We start from the raw sequence: 19,562 nt of genomic DNA, 5'->3' as shown, positions 1-19,562 counted from the left end.
TGCTGGGATTTCATGAGATCCTTTTATTAGATGATTTTAACATTGTCCACCTTATTGCACCCATGTCTTCCAGCAGTACAGCAGCAAAGTGAAGGCACGGACAGGCTGCACTCTGTGTCCGGGATTTATGTCCGGCTCTTCATTCAGTGTATAATAATCATAGAACTGCGGCGATTCATTGGAATTACTATCTGCCTTCGTATTGGAGGATCTGTACAGGGAACGTGCTTGGGAGCCATTGATGATCACTTTAATTATGTTAACTGACGGCACGAAAGAATCGTCCTCCTTCGAGGTACAGGCTTTCAGCCAGTCAGTGTAATGGGACGTTCGTGTGTAAAGGAAAGGGCCATATGGCATCACACCGTTACCAGTCATTACTCCAGCCAGCACCCACCGCTCACTGCCTGTTATCTTACAGGACACAGGATTCCCTTTTTTAACCTGTGGGAGACACACACAATCAATGCATTCACGGAGGAAAGCAGGTCTGTGGGACAGATTTACCAAGACACACTAACCATTGTGAAAACATCCCAGAGATGTCTTACACCACATGCAGAATGTCACCCTGCGTGGGGGCACACACCAATTTCTGGGTAATTGCAAAATAACTAAACTAGCAAAATTGAAGAGTTGTTTTTTTCCAGTTTAGTTATGCTGGTTAAAATTCTGCAATCCCCTTGTTAGTTCTACACTTTACCAGGATTCTAAATCACCCCTCTGTGCTATGAGCTTTAGAGAGATTGTTTAAATGTGTCCTACACAAGTATAACTCGTCTAATTTAGCAGAACCCCAAAAAAAGCAAATCTATAGTAAAAATCATGATGGACCTGCTAAATTATCATTACTTGTGGCTCTCCATCCTCTGCCTCATTGCCTTCACTCCGAGTGCCAACAGTGCTGGGGGAGGCTTTTCATATACTCTATATTCTGCACCAATGTAGATCCCATGCTCATGATGTCTTACCTCCTGTCCAGGGCTGAGATCCTGACCATAGTAGCCAAAACACTCTGTTGCCGTATTATGTCGTAGGGGACACGGGGCTATGTTATCTACCGGGATCTTGTACCAGGCGTCCGTGCCACAGAGTCCTGTCTAAAGCAAAGATGGCAACTTAGATCTCAACACTTTTTTTTTTTTCACTTCGACAATTTTTATTAAAGTTTTATAAGGGTACAGAAGAGAATAGGGATGGGTAACAGTGGTAAGGTAAAGTATCTTCTATACATTGACATGAGGGCATTTTACACATTTATCATATACAGGTTAGTCTAGCGTTACAGTAAGGAGGACTCACGTTAAACCTGTCAGGGTCCACAGTCACCTGGGTTTGTCTTTGGTAGAGGGTGTAGAGTCTTAGTATTTCATGTACCACTGGTAAGGGGGGGAAATGGTGGAGGAAGGACAGAATTGGGGGCGAGGGGCAAGGGGAAGAAATGAGGGGTGGGGGGTAGGGTTCTCCCAGGCGGTCGGCTTCTTGTGGTCGCTTCTATTGAACTTTTATTCTTTCGTTTGTATGTTATTTTTATTTACAGTGTTACTATTTTTATTTACAGTTTTTTATTATTATTTACAGTTTTTATTATCTAAAGGGCACAGCTGTCGGTCCGTAGGTCTTTGCCACAGTCAGCTCATTTTGAGGGCATATTATCACACCCCATGTATAACTGCCAGGTTTCCCAGGCTTGTGACCAAACTTTTTTGGAGTGACTTGAGCGTCTGGCTGCTAGCTTAGTTGTTTCTATCGTTTGTATACATTCTGTTATTGTGGGCGGGATAGCGGATTTCCAGTGTCTGCTAATGACAGTTAATGCAGCCATAAGTATGTGGTAAGTTAAATATTTCTGTCTACCCTGCATTCCCTTCGGAAAAAGTTGGAGAAGGTACGTTTCTGGTTTGCAGGGTAGAAGCATTTTTGTGCTGTCTTGATAATGGTAGTTATGATGTCCCAATAGGAGGTTCGGGAGGGGCAATCCCACCATATATGGAGCTTTGTGTTGTTGGCATCTCCAACAGATATCGGAGGCCTGTGGGTAAGTTGCTTTTATACGTGTAGGCACTATGTACCACCGGTATAAGATTTTTCGGGATAGTTCCATGTGGGAGGCACATTTGGAAAGTGAGTTATGTGCAAGGAGAATTTTATTCCATTGTTGCTTATCGAGAGCGTATGTGAATTCTCTCTCCCATGCTGCAATGAATTGGTGTGGTCTTTTTGAGTATGCATCGTTTGGTAAAGTTCAGAGATAAGTTTTTTGGGGGGTTGAGAAGCGTGAGCATATTTTCTCTACCACCGTCAGCTGTTGCCCTTGTACATTATCAGTCCCTGTTAAGGTTTGCTTGATAAACCATGAGTGCAATTGCATATAGTAGAATGAAGCCATTGGAGTCAAATGGTAAGATGCTGTTAGATCTGTGAGACTTCTAAGCGTATGTTCCTGAAGTAGTTGGTGTAAGTGTGTTACTCCATGTCGGTGCCACAAGGTATAGTTAAAGTTTGGTATCATATGATGTAATGCCTTTATAGGCATGGCAGGCGATATTTTGCCTGACTAGCCCAATGTGCGGCAGTACCTGTCCCATATGGACAAGGTTAAAGCTGTGGTTGGGAGCAGCTGTGTCGAGGAAGCCATGCCAATATAGTGATGGGTATATTATTAGCATGTTGTGTCTCCAGTTCCATCCATTGGGTTGGGTGATCTCAGTGGCAAGCTGCTAATAGGGGGCTGTCTAGGTTGGGTACTCCCATTCCCCCTTTCTTGCGTGGCATGTATAGCATGCTCTTCGCCACTCGCGCTTTGTGTTTGTCCCATATGAAGTTTAGTAGTATTTGTTGCGCGTCTTGTAGGAATTTGGATGGTATTTTTATGGGTAATGTTCTAAATAGATATTGCAGTTTTGGTACGACAATCATTTTTGACTGCGGCTATTCTCCCTTTGCCCTTCCATCCTAGCAGTAAATGTTTTATTTCAGTCAGTGTTTTTTGATAGTTTGTTTTATAGAGGTTTGCTGAAGTTGGGGTGATATTGATTCCTAAGAATTTAAGATGGTCATTGCTCCAATCGTATTTGAAGGAGGAGATCTCAACACTTTTAACCTCTTATTCACTGAATAAAACAGGCTATCAAATCACGTGATGAAGCTATTATTTTTCTGCTTTACAAATGCATGGCAAGACCTTGAATGTTCGGTGTAATTTTGGGCACCAGTGTTTAAAAAAAAATTAAGGCATTAGAAAAAGTGCAAAGAGGGCTGTAAAATGAATAAGGGGAATGGAAAATTGTAGTCATGAAGCTAGGCTAGAAAAGTTTTGGATCAACAGCAGAAAGCAATGTATGGCCGTTTGAAGTTAATGGATTTAAGAATGTATTTATTTGCACTCCATACAACCTGTACAGAGAAGGCACAGTTCACGCAGAAATCAAAACACTGGACTAACACAGGATGGGCCATATTTCACAGTATGATTTGACAGGCAAATAACTTACTTAGTTAGTAGTTTCAATTATTTTGCTTCAGGTACATATAACTGTGTCTTGGAAGATTCATCATAGGTAATTTCACAAAGGAACGAGTAAAAATAGTGGAAGCTTATTGGTGAAATATTGGGATATGATTGAAAATGTTTTCTGCAGTGGAAAATTGTCTTAATATGTGGTTTCAACAGGTTGGGGCTATTGCCCATACAGCGGATTATTTCAAGAAATTCCCAGATTAAATGGCCACCACATTCGCCCGACCTTTCAGCTTCCGATTATTTCCTGTGGGGATATTTGAAGGACCGGGTGTATGCGAACAAACCGCGTACATTTGAGCAGCTCAAAAGAATATCCATGCAGAAATTCAGGTGTTAGAGCCTCAAACATTAACTAATGTTATGAAGAATGTAATGGAAAGATCCAAACTGTGAGAGGCGGCAAATGGAGCTCATTTAAAAAAAATCTCATCTTCCATACCTAGTCAAACAATTCTCCATACCTTGAGCAGTCATTGTGTGGAATGCCATTGATATTGGTTCATTAATCACATTGTATCTGAAAGGATTAAAGTGTTCCATAGATTATAAAATACCTTCGCCTCCTCACCTGCTCTACTTGGTATCCTCCTGCAGTTGGTCCCCTCCAGCCAGACACCTGGCAGCTGGCGAGGGCATTGTTTTCGGGATCCTGATTAGGAAAGCAAATTGGCTGTACCCACTGCCCAAATGTAATCTGTTGCTCTGTCAGCAGCAGCAGCAAATCATTAACAAGGAGAACCTCATCAAAATCTGGATGAACTATGACCTTACGGATGGGATAGTATTGGTTCTCGCTTTCCTGGGGTCCCAGATGGGTGATGCCCACAACAGCTTGCAGATTATTTCTAAATTAAGAGAGGGAAACAAGGATGAGATCTACAATATTTACATGCGTCACTTCTCATTGTAGAGTTAGTCATCTGATTCGTTATAGCTAAAATACTGTCTGTCTTTTAGGCCCAAATCCCACTCAGCAGCTGGTGGAGAACCATCACCTGTAATTGCTATTTATATGACTCTCTAAGCATAAACCCTCCACCAACAAAAAAGCAGCTCTCAATCTCAACAGGCCTACCGATTGACAGCGAAGTATGATATCACACCTTTCACTGGGGTACTGGAATGGCTCTGGCTATTGGGGTACTGGAATAAATTCAGGGATTGGGGTACTGGAATGACTCTGGCTATTGGGGTACTGGAATAAATTCAGGGATTGGGGTACTGGAATGACTCTGGCTATTGGGGTACTGGAATAAATTCAGGGATTGGAATACTGGAATGACTCTGGCTATTGGGGTACTGGAATAAAATCAGGGATTGGAGTACTGGAATGGTTCTGGCTATTGGGGTACTGGAATGACTGGCTATTGGAGTATTGGAATAAATTAATGGATTGGGGTACTGGAATGGTTCCAAGTATTGGGGTACTGGAATGGCTTTGGGTATTAGGGTACTGGAATAAATTCAGGGATTGGGGTACTGGAATGACTCTGGCTATTGGGGTACTGGAATAAATTCAGGGATTGGGGTACTGGAATGGCTCTGGCTATTGGGGTACTGGAATAAATTCAGGGATTGGGGTACTGGAATGGCTTTGGGTATTGGGGTACTGGAATTAATTCAGGGATTGGGGTACTGGAATGGCTCTGGCTATTGGGGTACTGGAATGGCTTTGTGTATTAGGGTACTGGAATAAATTCAGGGATTGGGGTACTGGAATGGCTCTGGCTATTGGGGTACTGGAATTGCTCCAGATATTGAGGCACTGGAATGACTCCAGGTATTGGGGTACTGGACTAGCTTTGGGTATTGGAGTACTGGAAAGGCTTTGGGTATTAGAGTACAAGAACATATTCAGTGATACAGATTACTGATTTGTGCATCACATCATTGCTCACAGCTCTGAAAAGCAAACCTTATATGTAGGCTGGAAGGTGCGCTTACAATCCACGAACTGCTGATTATGGTTCCCACCGCTAGATGAGATCTATTCAGACCGCGCAGAGACACGAGCCATGGGAATGAAGTGCTAGTAGACAATCTGCTATTGAGGCTGTCAGCAAAAAAACCCTCATATGTCCCACATCCTAAGGAGCAAACACACAGGTGAAAAAGTCAGAATCCAGGTGCACATTAGACAGGAACACAAGATCTGTGGAAAGGTTTGTGGCCAGTTGATACTTACTAGTAGAACCACGGGAGATGAAGATGGACAGGAGAAATGAAAGTATCAGGCTGAGGTGACCAATAGACAGGAAATCTCTGAAAGGCTCCCAGCGATGATGCATTGGTTCTGCCACTTTCTCCTCAATCATGGAGCACACAGCTCCTGGTGTCACATCTCTGCAATTTAAAATCAAGGTATGTCTGCAAAATAAACACGGTAATTCACTCTGAATTTTTACTATTTTATTCCAAATGGCAACATTGAAGCAAAGTGAGGGATTGGGGAGGGCAGCCTACAGATCAGGTAAGTGAGGGATGGGGGGCAGCCTACAGATCAGGTAAGTGAGGGATGGGGGAGAGACAGCCTATAGATCAGGTAAGTGAGGCATGGGGGTGAGAGACAGCCTATAGATCAGGTAAGTGAGGCATGGGGGTGAGATACAGCCTATAGATCAGGTAAGTGAGGGATGGGGGAGAGACAGCCTATAGATCAGGTAAGTGAGTGATGGGGGGGGGAGAAACCGCCTATAGATCAGGTAAGTGAGGCATTGGAGAGGGGAGACAGCCTATAGATCAGGTAAGTGGGGCATACCACTGAGCGAATTGGAGCTGTTGGAAGCCTTTGGGGTTAAACCATTTGAAAGCGGTTTAACCCCTTAACCCCTTAAGGACACATGACATGTGTGATATGTCATGATTCCCTTTTATTCCAGAAGTTTGGTCCTTAAGGGGTTAAAGGAAAGAGAGCACCCAGAATGTTCCTTTAATTTGCTTAAAGGAACACTATAGTGTCAGGAATACAAACATATATTCCTGACACCATAGTTGTGAAAACGCTATTCACCCTGAATGTATGTGATGAGTATGCCCCTTCCCTTTCATGACACTGTCAAGCATGGATGTCATTACAATTATGCCCCCTTCCCCCTGGAACAATTCCTGCGTACGCCCATGACTGTGGCTGAATTGGAGATTCTTTCAGATCAGCTATTTTTGCCCACTGAAAATCAAGTAGTGGAATAGCGCTGAGTTAGAGGTGGGCAAGGCAGCACACCTAAACGGGTTAGTCTCTCCCAAAAACGCAAAGTAAATAACAGTAATACAGAATGTAACAGAACCCCTGTTATTGCATGGAAACCCTAGCCCAACCGTGTGCACAAAAACCCATTTTTCAGTCCCGACAGCCTGCACAGGATCTTCCTGGCGGTACCCGACACATGCTGGAGATGCGGGGAGGGGCGTGGAATGATTCTACATATCTGGTGGGAATGCCCACGCATCACGCCATTTTGGGACGAGGTCAAACGACGAACGGAGGAAATATTGGGGTCGGACGGCAGGTTCGATAGAGAGGCAGCTCTCCTACACTCCACAACAGACACCATCGGGGTGTATAGAAGATCTATACTCCGACACCTGTTGAACGCCGCCAAGGCTCTGATCCCACTGCACTGGAAGCAAGATGTAACCCCGACGATTGGACTATGGATGGAACGGGTGGAGGAGATATACAGGGCAAAATCGATCCACGCTTCATTGATAGGTATGGAGGAGAAGCATGTTGAGAGGTGGCGGCCGTGGCTAGCTTACGTGGCGGGCCAGGGTGTGGGGGACAGGCGGGGGCGTGGCCCGTGAGGGATGCCCCTCTAAACCCCCCCCACATCCACCTGCGCCCCAGGGCAGGTGACGCCTCACTGCACGGAACACCTCGGATCCGAATCTACCACGGGCACGGCGAGGGTGCTCCTTGAGATCCCCCCTTCCCCCTTCCCCCCCCTTTTTTTTCTCTCCCTCTCTCCTTCTATTTTTGTGTTCTCCTTTCTACACCACTTGCTCTCTTTCCCTGATCCCACGCAAGTGTCTGACCTCATTGCCCGTGCACACTAGTCTCAACAACAATTAAACGGGAGGGTATGGCAGGCTTGGGCCTCAGGTGCTATACGGATGCTCCGCTAATTTGTTAATGCCCACTACTATAGACTAAACCAACAGATTTTACCGCCCGCACGGCAAAACAGGACCCGCGCGAGGCAATGAGACCCAATGGAAACCCACTATATATCAGTAATATATGGGACGACGAGTCCTCTCTACGACTTAAACCTTCAGGTTAGCTATACCACAGACGATATAATGGCCCCTATCCGCCTAGAAGATACTCCTTCTACCTTCTGTGCGTTCGACTAGAATCATACGAACAAGGTGCTATTTCAAGAGTATTTTCATCTGAACAACCTGTATCCATTGAGGGCAGACTCGAACGGTTCCGTTCGTGTACTTTAGACTTATTTTGAAGGGAAAATAGACCGCACAGACTGAACTTGTGGAACTGCTTTGGGCAGGGAAATGTGCGAGCGGTTGGTCACATCCACCTTTTTACTAACTCCCGAACCACTGGTCCAATTCGACTCATTATTGGATATGTTGTTTCCCCGATTGTACTGTTTATAAAAATGTAACTTATGTTAAAATCATATGTATAGTATTAGAGTTACAGAAAATGTGAAAACGTATATTTTTTAGCTTGGAGATAATTGAGCTGGTATAACGATTAACTCAATTATCTCCTAATCAGAGGGTAGAAATGTACAGTGATTAATGGGTGTGCTTTTACTGTAAATCTGTAACTGATTGGCTGCTGTATGTTCACCTTCAGTGCCCCACAAGGTCCACGTGGGTGGTAACCTTACTGTAAAACCTGCATAAAAGAAACTGCTTGTGTGGTCATTAAATCGGTTCTGCTTAACCCTTTAAAACGTAGCCTTGTCTCGTTATTGAAAGGGAACCTGCTCAGCTTAATCACTAGCTCTTTTAAGAGCTCTGCTCCTCTCTCTACTCTGATCCACAAGATAAGATATCGTAACTACACAACAGCACAGCATCTTGCCGGGAAAAAGGACCTCTCCAATGGCAGATACCCCTCTACAATCTGGGTAGCCGTTACATTGGTGGCAGCGGCGGGATGGTCCTTTCATCCACAGAGCAAGTGCTGAATGGAGAACCAGTATGCCAAGCTGAAAAGACCCACGCTGAAGGATCTGCCAGAGAGCCGAGGACGGAGCGCCAGTAACTGACCGCAGAGAGAACTAATTGCTAACCTGCTGGAGTTAGACAAAATGGATCGGTCTATGGAAATCCCCGAACAGAATTTCCAGAACAGCGAGGATGCCGAAATCAACCACATCGTTCAGAGGAGGCTGGCCATGTACCCAGCCCCATCAGAGGAACGGATTAACCGGACATTCCTAGAAGTCAAAGCGGAGATTGAAAGAAGGAGGGAGCACGAGCTACAGATGGTAAGGGCACAAAAAAAAGCCTGTTATACCCACAGTTCCTACCCATCCTCCGACAGCAGCTGCAAGGAAGGTCCCGTTCACAGCCTTTAAAGCTTTCATGGAGAATGAGGATGAGATTGATGGGTACCTAGCTGACTACACCAGGTACCCCCGACCAATGGGTCACTATACTCAGTGGCGTCGCTAGGGGGGGGCCAGAGGGGGCCATGGCCCCCCTACATCATGCTGTGCCCCCCCTTGCCCCCCCCCAAATGCCAGCAACCTGCTGGCCATGTGTTTAGATTCTATTCCCTCGGGCTGTAACAGTCTGTGACAGCCCGAGGGAATGCAGGAGAGAGCAGCTCAGCTCAGCTGGAGGCTGTCTGTGGCCGGAGAGAGCACTGACAGGCTCCCCGACACAGGCCACCCCCCAAACGAAGCCCCGCCTCCCTGTATGTGTGTGTGTATGGACTCAACAGTCTGTGTGTGTGTGTGTGTGTATGGACTCAGCAGTCTGTGTGTGTGTGTGTGTATGGACTCAGCAGTCTGTGTGTGTATGTCTGGACTCAGCAGTCTCTGTGTGTGTGTGTGTGTGTGTGTAGCGGTACTTATCCTCTCCAGGGGCCGGCCGCAGTCCTCTCTTCTCGCCGCTCGCGGTCATGCTCCTGCACGAGCCGCGCGCGGCTCATCCGACGACGAGATCAGGAAGGCAGGCAGTGACCGCGAGAAGTGGTCACGTGTCCTGCCTGACACTAAGAGCGCGCCACGTGTCTCGGGCGCGCTCTTAAAGGGACAGTGGGAGACGAAAATTAAAACAGTCTCCCATTGGCTCCTGTCATGCCACATTCCCCATACACTCACATTTTGGGGGCGTGGATATGACAGGGGCCAATCAAAGTGAACTCTAGGGTATTTATACTCCCCTGTTTCCTTTGTACCTTGCCCTATCGTGGTTTCTGTTCAGTTCCCTTTAGTGCTTGTATCGTTCAGTTGGTTTTCTGGTGCTTGACCTTGGCTTTGTTCCTGACTCCGCTTTCTCTTTATCCTTGCTTGTATCTCCGCCGGTTTGCTCTCCTGTGTACCAGTCCCTGGCTTGTTCTACTTTACGCTGTCTCTCGGTTCCCTTGACCTCTGCTTGTTCTGGACTCTGTCTTTGCTTGTACTCGTCTAAGTCCGGCCATTCTAAGGTCCGGTAAGACGTATCTTGTTTTCTTGCCTCTAGACTATCTGGACTATTCTTGCATGTTGGGGTATATTACCGTGACAGTATGGACTCAGCAGTCTGTGTGTGTGTGTGTATGGACTCAGCAGTCTGTGTGTGTGTGTGTGTGTCTGGACTCAGCAGTCTGTATGTGTGTGTGCATGGACTCGGCAGTCTGTATGTGTGTGTGTGTGTATGGACTCAGCAGTCTGTGAGTGTGTCTGGACTCAGCTGTGTGTGTGTGTCTGGACTCAGCAGTCTGTATGTGTGTGTGTGTATGGACTCTGCAGTCTGTGTGTGTGTGTGTGTGTGTATGGACTCAGCAGTCTGTGTGTGTGTGTGTGTGTTTGGACTCAGCTGTGTGTGTGTGTCTGGACTCAGCAGTCTGTATGTGTGTGTGTGTATGGACTCTGCAGTCTGTGTGTGTGTATGGACTCTGCAGTCTGTGTGTGTGTGTGTGTGTGTGTGTGTGTGTATGGACTCAGCTGTGTGTGTGTGTCTGGACTCTGCAGTCTGTGTGTGTGTGTATGGACTCAGCAGTCTGTCTGTGTGTGTGTATGGACTCAGCAGTCTCTGTGTGTGTGTGTGTGTGTATGGACTCAGCAGTCTGTGTGTACGTGTATAAATCAGCCTGTGTGCATTCAGCAACACCTGTGTGCATTCAGTAGTCTCTGTGTGTGTGTGTGTATGTATTCAGTGTACTGTGTGTATGTACTCAGTAGTCTATCAATAATTAAAATTTTTATTACTCTGAGTTGTTGTGTAGGAAGAGCCCCAGTGCACTGCTTTGCCCGGGGGCTCTTAACGCTGTTAAGATGGTACTGCTTTTGTGTGTCAGTAAGCTTCTATTTAGTGAGCATGTGTGTGTCAGTGAGCTTGTCTTTAGTGAGCTTGTGTGTGTCCCTGAACTTCTTTGTAGTGAGCCTTGTGTTTATACAAGTGAGTTTGTCTGTAGTAAGCTTGTGTGTGAGTCAGAGAGTTTTGTCTGTCAGTGAGCCTATTTGCGCATGTCAGTGAGCTTGTGTGCTTACTGTACAATATCTACATATTGACTTGTATAAATGGCATACATTTTTTTTCCAGGGCTGCTTTGGATTCTCAGTTTGGCTCTGCCAGCGAGTGCGCTTACCGCTGAATCATCTGTGTGAGCTGCCGCACACTTTAGCCCTGTTACACGCGTCTGGGAGCTGCTGTTGACAGGTACTAGTAGTCTAGAGATTGAGACATGGGGTATATGCTCAGCTATCTGTATAATACTATAGTGCTGTTCTCTGTATAATACAGATCTGTGTGTGTATAATATCCTGGGACAATCAGTGTTCCCTGTATAGTGCTGCTCTCTGTCTTGGGATATTATACACACAGCCATGTATTATACAGAGAGCAGCACTATACAGGGAGCACTGACTGTCCCAGGATATTATACACACAGCCATGTATTATACAGAGAGCAGCACTATACAGGGAGCACTGACTGTCCCAGGATATTATACACACAGCCATGTATTATACATAGAGCAGCACTATACAGGGAGCACTGACTGCCCCAGGATATTATACACACAGCCATGTATTATACAGAGAGCAGCACTATACAGGGAGCACTGACTGTCCCAGGATATTATACACACAGCCATGTATTATACAGAGAGCAGCACTATACAGGGAGCACTGACTGTCCCAGGATATTATACACACAGCCATGTATTATACAGAGAGCAGCACTATACAGGGAGCACTGACTGTCCCAGGATATTATACACACAGCCATGTATTATACATAGAGCAACACTATACAGGGAGAACTGACTGTCCCAGGATATTATACACACAGCCATGTATTATACAGAGAGCAACACTATACAGGGAGCACTGACTGTCCCAGGATATTATACACACAGCCATGTATTATACAGAGAGCAGCACTATACAGGGAGCACTGACTGTCCTGGGATATTATACACACAGCCATGTATTATACAGAGAGCAGCACTGTACAGGGAGCACTGACTGTCCCAGGATATTATACACACAGCCATGTATTATACAGAGAGCAGCACTATATGGGGAGCACTGACTGTCCCAGGATATTATACACACAGCCATGTATTATACAGAGAGCAGCACTATACAGGGAGCACTGACTGTCCTGGGATATTATACACACAGACCTGTATTATACAGAGAACAGCACTATACAGGGAGCACTGACTGTCCCAGGATATTATACACACAGACCTGTATTATACAGAGAGCAGCACTATACAGGGAGCACTGACTGTCCCAGGATATTATACACACAGCCATGTATTATACAGAGAGCAGCACTATACGGGGAGCACTGACTGTCCCAGGATATTATACACACAGCCATGTATTATACAGAGAGCAGCACTATACAGGGAGCACTGACTGTCCTGGGATATTATACACACAGCCATGTATTATACAGAGAGCAGCACTATACAGGGAGCACTGACTGTCCCAGGATATTATACACACAGCCATGTATTATACAGAGAGCAGCACTATACAGGGAGCACTGACTGTCCTGGGATATTATACACACAGCCATGTATTATACAGAGAGCAGCACTATACAGGGAGCACTGACTGTCCCAGGATATTATACACACAGCCATGTATTATACAGAGAGCAGCACTATACAGGGAGCACTGACTGTCCTGGGATACTATACACACAGCCATGTATTATACAGAGAGCAGCACTATACAGGGAGCACTGACTGTCCTGGGATATTATACACACAGCCATGTATTATACAGAGAGCAGCACTATACGGGGAGCACTGACTGTCCCAGGATATTATACACACAGCCATGTATTATACAGAGAGCAGCACTATACAGGGAGCACTGACTGTCCCAATTTATTATACACACAACCCTGTATTATACAGAGAGCAGCACTATACAGGGAGCACTGACTGTCCCAGGATATTATACACACAGCCATGTATTATACAGAGAGCAGCACTGTACAGGGAGCACTGACTGTCCTGGGATATTATACACACAGCCATGTATTATACAGAGAGCAGCACTATACGGGGAGCACTGACTGTCCCAGGATATTATACACACAGCCATGTATTATACAGAGAGCAGCACTATACGGGGAGCACTGACTGTCCCAGGATATTATACACACAGCCATGTATTATACAGAGAGCAGCACTATACAGGGAGCACTGACTGTCCCAATTTATTATACACACAACCCTGTATTATACAGAGAGCAGCACTATACAGGGAGCACTGACTGTCCCAGGATATTATACACACAGCCATGTATTATACAGAGAGCAGCACTGTACAGGGAGCACTGACTGTCCTGGGATATTATACACACAGCCATGTATTATACAGAGAGCAGCACTATACGGGGAGCACTGACTGTCCCAGGATATTATACACACAGCCATGTATTATACAGAGAGCAGCACTATACGGGGAGCACTGACTGTCCCAGGATATTATACACACAGCCATGTATTATACAGAGAGCAGCACTATACAGGGAGCACTGACTGTCCCAATTTATTATACACACAACCCTGTATTATACAGAGAGCAGCACTATACAGGGAGCACTGACTGTCCAGGGATATTATACACACAGCCATGTATTATACAGAGAGCAGCACTATACAGGGAGCACTGACTGTCCCAATTTATTATACACACAACCCTGTATTATACAGAGAGCAGCACTGTACAGGGAGCACTGACTGTCCAGGGATATTATACACACAGCCATGTATTATACAGAGAGCAGCACTATACAGGGAGCACTGACTGTCCCAGGATATTATACACACAGCCATGTATTATACAGCGAGCAGCACTATACAGGGAGCACTGACTGTCCTGGGATATTATACACACAGCCCTGTATTATACAGAGAGCAGCACTATACAGGGAGCACTGACTGTCCCAGGATATTATACACACAGCCATGTATTATACAGAGAGCAACACTATACAGGGAGCACTGACTGTCCCAGGATATTATACACACAGCCATGTATTATACAGAGAGCAGCACTATACAGGGAGCACTGACTGTCCCAGGATATTATACACACAGCCATGTATTATACAGAGAGCAGCACTATACGGGGAGCACTGACTGTCCCAGGATATTATACACACAGCCATGTATTATACAGAGAGCAGCACTATACGGGGAGCACTGACTGTCCCAGGATATTATACACACAGCCATGTATTATACAGAGAGCAGCACTATACAGGGAGCACTGACTGTCCCAATTTATTATACACACAACCCTGTATTATACAGAGAGCAGCACTATACAGGGAGCACTGACTGTCCCAGGATATTATACACACAGCCATGTATTATACAGAGAGCAGCACTGTACAGGGAGCACTGACTGTCCTGGGATATTATACACACAGCCATGTATTATACAGAGAGCAGCACTATACGGGGAGCACTGACTGTCCCAGGATATTATACACACAGCCATGTATTATACAGAGAGCAGCACTATACGGGGAGCACTGACTGTCCCAGGATATTATACACACAGCCATGTATTATACAGAGAGCAGCACTATACAGGGAGCACTGACTGTCCCAATTTATTATACACACAACCCTGTATTATACAGAGAGCAGCACTATACAGGGAGCACTGACTGTCCAGGGATATTATACACACAGCCATGTATTATACAGAGAGCAGCACTATACAGGGAGCACTGACTGTCCCAATTTATTATACACACAACCCTGTATTATACAGAGAGCAGCACTGTACAGGGAGCACTGACTGTCCAGGGATATTATACACACAGCCATGTATTATACAGAGAGCAGCACTATACGGGGAGCACTGACTGTCCCAGGATATTATACACACAGCCATGTATTATACAGCGAGCAGCACTATACAGGGAGCACTGACTGTCCTGGGATATTATACACACAGCCCTGTATTATACAGAGAGCAGCACTATACAGGGAGCACTGACTGTCCCAGGATATTATACACACAGCCATGTATTATACAGAGAGCAGCACTATACAGGGAGCACTGACTGTCCCAATTTATTATACACACAACCCTGTATTATACAGCGAGCAGCACTATACAGAGAGCACTGACTGTCCTGGGATATTATACACACAGCCATGTATTATACAGAGAGCAGCACTATACAGGGAGCACTGACTGTCCCAGGATATTATACACACAGCAATGTATTATACAGAGAGCAGCACTATACAGGGAGCACTGACTGTCCCAGGATATTATACACACAGCCATGTATTATACAGAGAGCAGCACTATACAGGGAGCACTGACTGTCCCAATTTATTATACACACAACCCTGTATTATACAGCGAGCAGCACTATACAGAGAGCACTGACTGTCCTGGGATATTATACACACAGCCATGTATTATACAGAGAGCAGCACTATACGGGGAGCACTGACTGTCCCAGGATATTATACACACAGCCATGTATTATACAGAGAGCAGCACTATACAGGGAGCACTGACTGTCCAGGGATATTATACACACAGCCATGTATTATACAGAGAGCACTGACTGTCCAGGGATATTATACACACAGCCATGTATTATACAGAGAGCACTGACTGTCCAGGGATATTATACACACAGCCATGTATTATACAGAGAGCACTGACTGTCCAGGGATATTATACACACAGCCATGTATTATACAGAGAGCAGCACTATACAGGGAGCACTGACTGTCCAGGGATATTATACACAGACAGTAATTGATAGCTGTGCTGCAAAATGTCCTTGGAATTTTTTTTCAAATGTTGGTAACTATGGCACTGTATCAAAGGAAATGTGTTTGGTTTTTAATAATCCCTGGTGAAAAATAATGAATCCTCCACCAGGGATTATAAAAAAACAAAAAACAACATATTTTGTCGGGGGCGGGGCTTAACATGTGGTAGGGGCGGGGTCAAACTGCGGCGAGGGCGGGGTTGAATGTGCCCCCCTACTTTTGTCCCTGGCCCACCCTGTGCCCCCCCCCCTAAAAATGAATCCTAGAGACGCCACTGACTATACTATCCGGGAAGCTGTTCGGAAAAGCAAACAAAGCCTTTCGGGCTCACACTCCAGGGGACATGACCAGTACCAGCTGGTCAAGAATGCCCTCCTCACCAGGTATGCTGTGACTCCGGAGACCTACCGCCGCCACTTTAGGGAATTAAAGAAAAGGGCTGTGGATTCCCACATGGAATGGGCCTGCCGACTGCATCGAGTGGCATCCTACTGGGTTAAAGGGTGCCATGCCAACACGGAGAGGAAGTGTTACAATTATTCTTAATGGAACATTTTATCCAGGATTTATCCACTGACCTACAAGACTGGGTACGAGACCGCCGTCCCCTCACCATAAAGGACGCTGCCCGGTTAGCGGATGAAAAACGCTGAAACCCGAAAGGTGAGCCAAAGTACCCTTGACAACTTGCTCGTGTGTAACATCGTACCCCAGCTCCAACCACTCGCCCGGAGTTCCATGCTCTGTACCCCCAAGGCCCCCTCGCCCCAGGGGTCCAATAACTACACCCAAGACTTTTCCAAGACCTCCTGTCATCGGTGCCACAATACTGGGCATATTGCCAGATACTGCCCCTTGGGATCCTCCGCTCTATACTGGAGACGTCCTTCCCTTACAACCGAGACTGCAACCTCTCGTACCCCAGCTGTTCATTGCATGGAAACCGAGCTGGGCACCGAGGAATGTCTGGGCATACTATATGAGGCTGACCCTGTGCAAGCTGCATCGCCGGACAACCGCCAACAACATCGCCTAGAGGTACGGATGAATGGTCAGGTAGCCCAAGGCCTGAGGGAGACAGGCGCAACCATCACTCTGGTGCAACGACATTTGGTCAAGCCAGAGCACCTGTCCAACCGCACTGTTGCTGTCCGTGTTGCTGGAGGAGCTGTCTTTTACCTCCCTACTGCCTGGGTACACCTAGACTGGGGAGTTGGATCTGGACAAACCACCGTGGGGATCATGGATAAGTTACCCACTGAAGTCTTGCCAGGCAACGACATTGGGCCCCTGGCTTCTGCTTATTTGCCCACCACAACTACTCCTGCTTGCCCGGTGACCACCCAATCTCAGACCTGTGTTGCCGAACACTCCACACCAGGACGGAAAACCCAGGTAAGCACCCCACCAACCCTTCCCCTGACTGTAGCTAGGGATACCCCTGAGGAGTTTGGGAGGGAAACCAGAGAGGACCCTTTCCTTCAAAAATACCGGGAGAAAGCTGAGACTGGGGGGGATGAGCACGAGAGGTTTATATTAGCTGAGAATTGTTACCCAGGGATGTGAGCTACGCGGCAGTGGAAAAGGAATGCCTGGCCCTTGCATCACCAACCACAATCCTCTTGTCTGGCTGAACCGAGTGGCAGGCGACAATGGCCGGCTACAGAGATGGAGCTTGGCCCTCCAACCCTATAACTTTTCGATCCGGTATCGGCCTGCAAGCACAACGGTAACGCAGACGGACTGTCCAGGCAAACAGAACTTATACCCTAGTAGCAGCCCGGACATCCCCAAGCTGACCCGAAAAGGATCAAGCCGGGTCTACCGGGGTGTTCCACAAAGGGGAGCCGTGTTACAGAACCCCTGTTATTGCCTGGAAACCCTAGCCCAACTGTGTGCACAAAAAAACCTTTTTCAGTCCCTATATTTGCCTCATGGCGCTGAGAACAAAGACCATTAGTTTATTTGCATTCACCCAAAGTGACTGATCGTGAATTTGGCCAGAACCATTCGAATACCGAATATTTTGTCGAACGAACGACCACCCAGAGCAGGAGTGTGGCACCAATCAACTCTCTTGACCTGTAAAAAACGCAAACACCTCAACATTCTAAGGTATTAACAGGGTGGTCGGCGTTCATGTGTGCGAACACGTGGCGGAGGCCATTTGTCAAGTCGAACGCACTCAGCGGTGTTTGGTCGTCGACCGCGTGAAACTAATTTCGGCTACCTTTTTCCACGAACACAGCTGAATCATACGAACAAGGCGCTATTTCGGCAGTATATTTATCCGAACAACATGTATCCATTGAGGGCAGACACGAACGGTTCCGTTCATGTGCTTTAGACTTATTGTCAAGGGAAAATAGGCCGCACAGACTGAACTTGTGGAACTGCTTTGGGCAGGGAAATGTGCGAGCGGTCGGTCACATCCACCTTTTTACTAACTCCCGAACCACTGGTCCAGTTCGACTCATTTTCAGTTATGTTGGTTATGTTGTTTCCCTGATTGTACTGTTTATAAAAAAATAACTTTTGTTAAAATCATATGATTAGTTTTAGAGTTACAGAAAATGTGAAAAAGTAAATTTTTTAGCTTAGAGATAATTGAGCTGGTATAACGATTAACTCAATTATCTCCTAAGCAGAGGGGAGGAATGTACAGTGATTAATGGGTGTGCTTTTACTGTAAATCTGTAACTGATTGGCTGCTGTATGTTCACCTTCAGTGCCCCACAAGGTCCACGTGGGTGGTAACCTTACTGTAAAACCTGCATAAAAGAAACTGCTTGTGTGGTCATTAAATCGGTTCTGCTTAACCCTTCAAAATGTAGCCTCATCTCGTTATTGAAAAGGAATCTGCTCAGTTTAATCACTAGCTATTTTAAGAGCTCTGCTTCTCTCTCTACTCTGATCCATCGGATGGGATATCGTAACTACACTACAGCACAGCATATTGCTGTGAAAAAGGACGTCTCCAATGGCAGATAACCCTCTATAATCTGGGTAGCCATTACACAGAACAATAGGGTGCGCCAAGGGGTTAGGAATCATAATAGCTCTACACCCTGTTCCAAATTATTATGCAAATTCTATTTGAAGTGTCACAAAGATTAAATATTTTGTTTTGTAGTTTAACTCATGGATGGCATTGTGTCTCAGGGCTCTTTTGATCACTGAAAACTATCTCGGACACCTGTGGTAATTAGATTGCCAGGTGAGCCCAATTTAAGGAAAAACTACTAAAAGAGGGTGTCCCGCATTATTAAGCAGAGCACCATTTTCATGCAATATGGGGAAGAAAAATGATCTCTCTGCTGCCGAAAAGAATGAAATAGTTCAATACCTTGGACGAGGTATGAAAACATTAGATATTTCATGAAAACTTAAGTGTGATCATCGCACTATTAAGAGATTTGTGGCTGATTCAGAGCACAGACGGGTTTGTGCTGATAAAGGCACATTGAGGAAGATTTCTGCCAGATCCATGCATCGGATCAAGAGAGCAGCTGCTAAGATACCATTACATAGCAGCAAACAGATATTTGAAGCTGCTGGTGCCTCTGGAGTCC

General features: G+C 45.9%; 1 protein-coding gene across 1 annotated transcript in view; it reads right to left on the bottom strand.

Moving 5' to 3' along the window:
- Positions 1 to 26: 26 nt before the first annotated feature.
- Positions 27 to 19,562, bottom strand: part of PRSS54 (serine protease 54) — a 24,331-nt gene continuing 4,795 nt past the window's right edge. Inside the window, exons 2-6 of the mRNA XM_063437971.1 lie at positions 5,709 to 5,866; positions 5,439 to 5,610; positions 4,092 to 4,368; positions 972 to 1,100; positions 27 to 444 (exon numbers count right to left, since the gene is read on the bottom strand). Coding sequence (XP_063294041.1) covers positions 52 to 444; positions 972 to 1,100; positions 4,092 to 4,368; positions 5,439 to 5,610; positions 5,709 to 5,838 — 1,101 coding nt within the window. The 5' untranslated portion in view covers positions 5,839 to 5,866 and the 3' untranslated portion in view covers positions 27 to 51. The remainder of the gene's footprint in view (positions 445 to 971; positions 1,101 to 4,091; positions 4,369 to 5,438; positions 5,611 to 5,708; positions 5,867 to 19,562) is intronic.

Source organism: Pelobates fuscus, chromosome 12 (genome assembly GCF_036172605.1).
Source record: "Pelobates fuscus isolate aPelFus1 chromosome 12, aPelFus1.pri, whole genome shotgun sequence".
NCBI lineage: Eukaryota > Metazoa > Chordata > Amphibia > Anura > Pelobatidae > Pelobates > Pelobates fuscus.
This window is presented reverse-complemented; position numbering and strand designations above follow the sequence as displayed.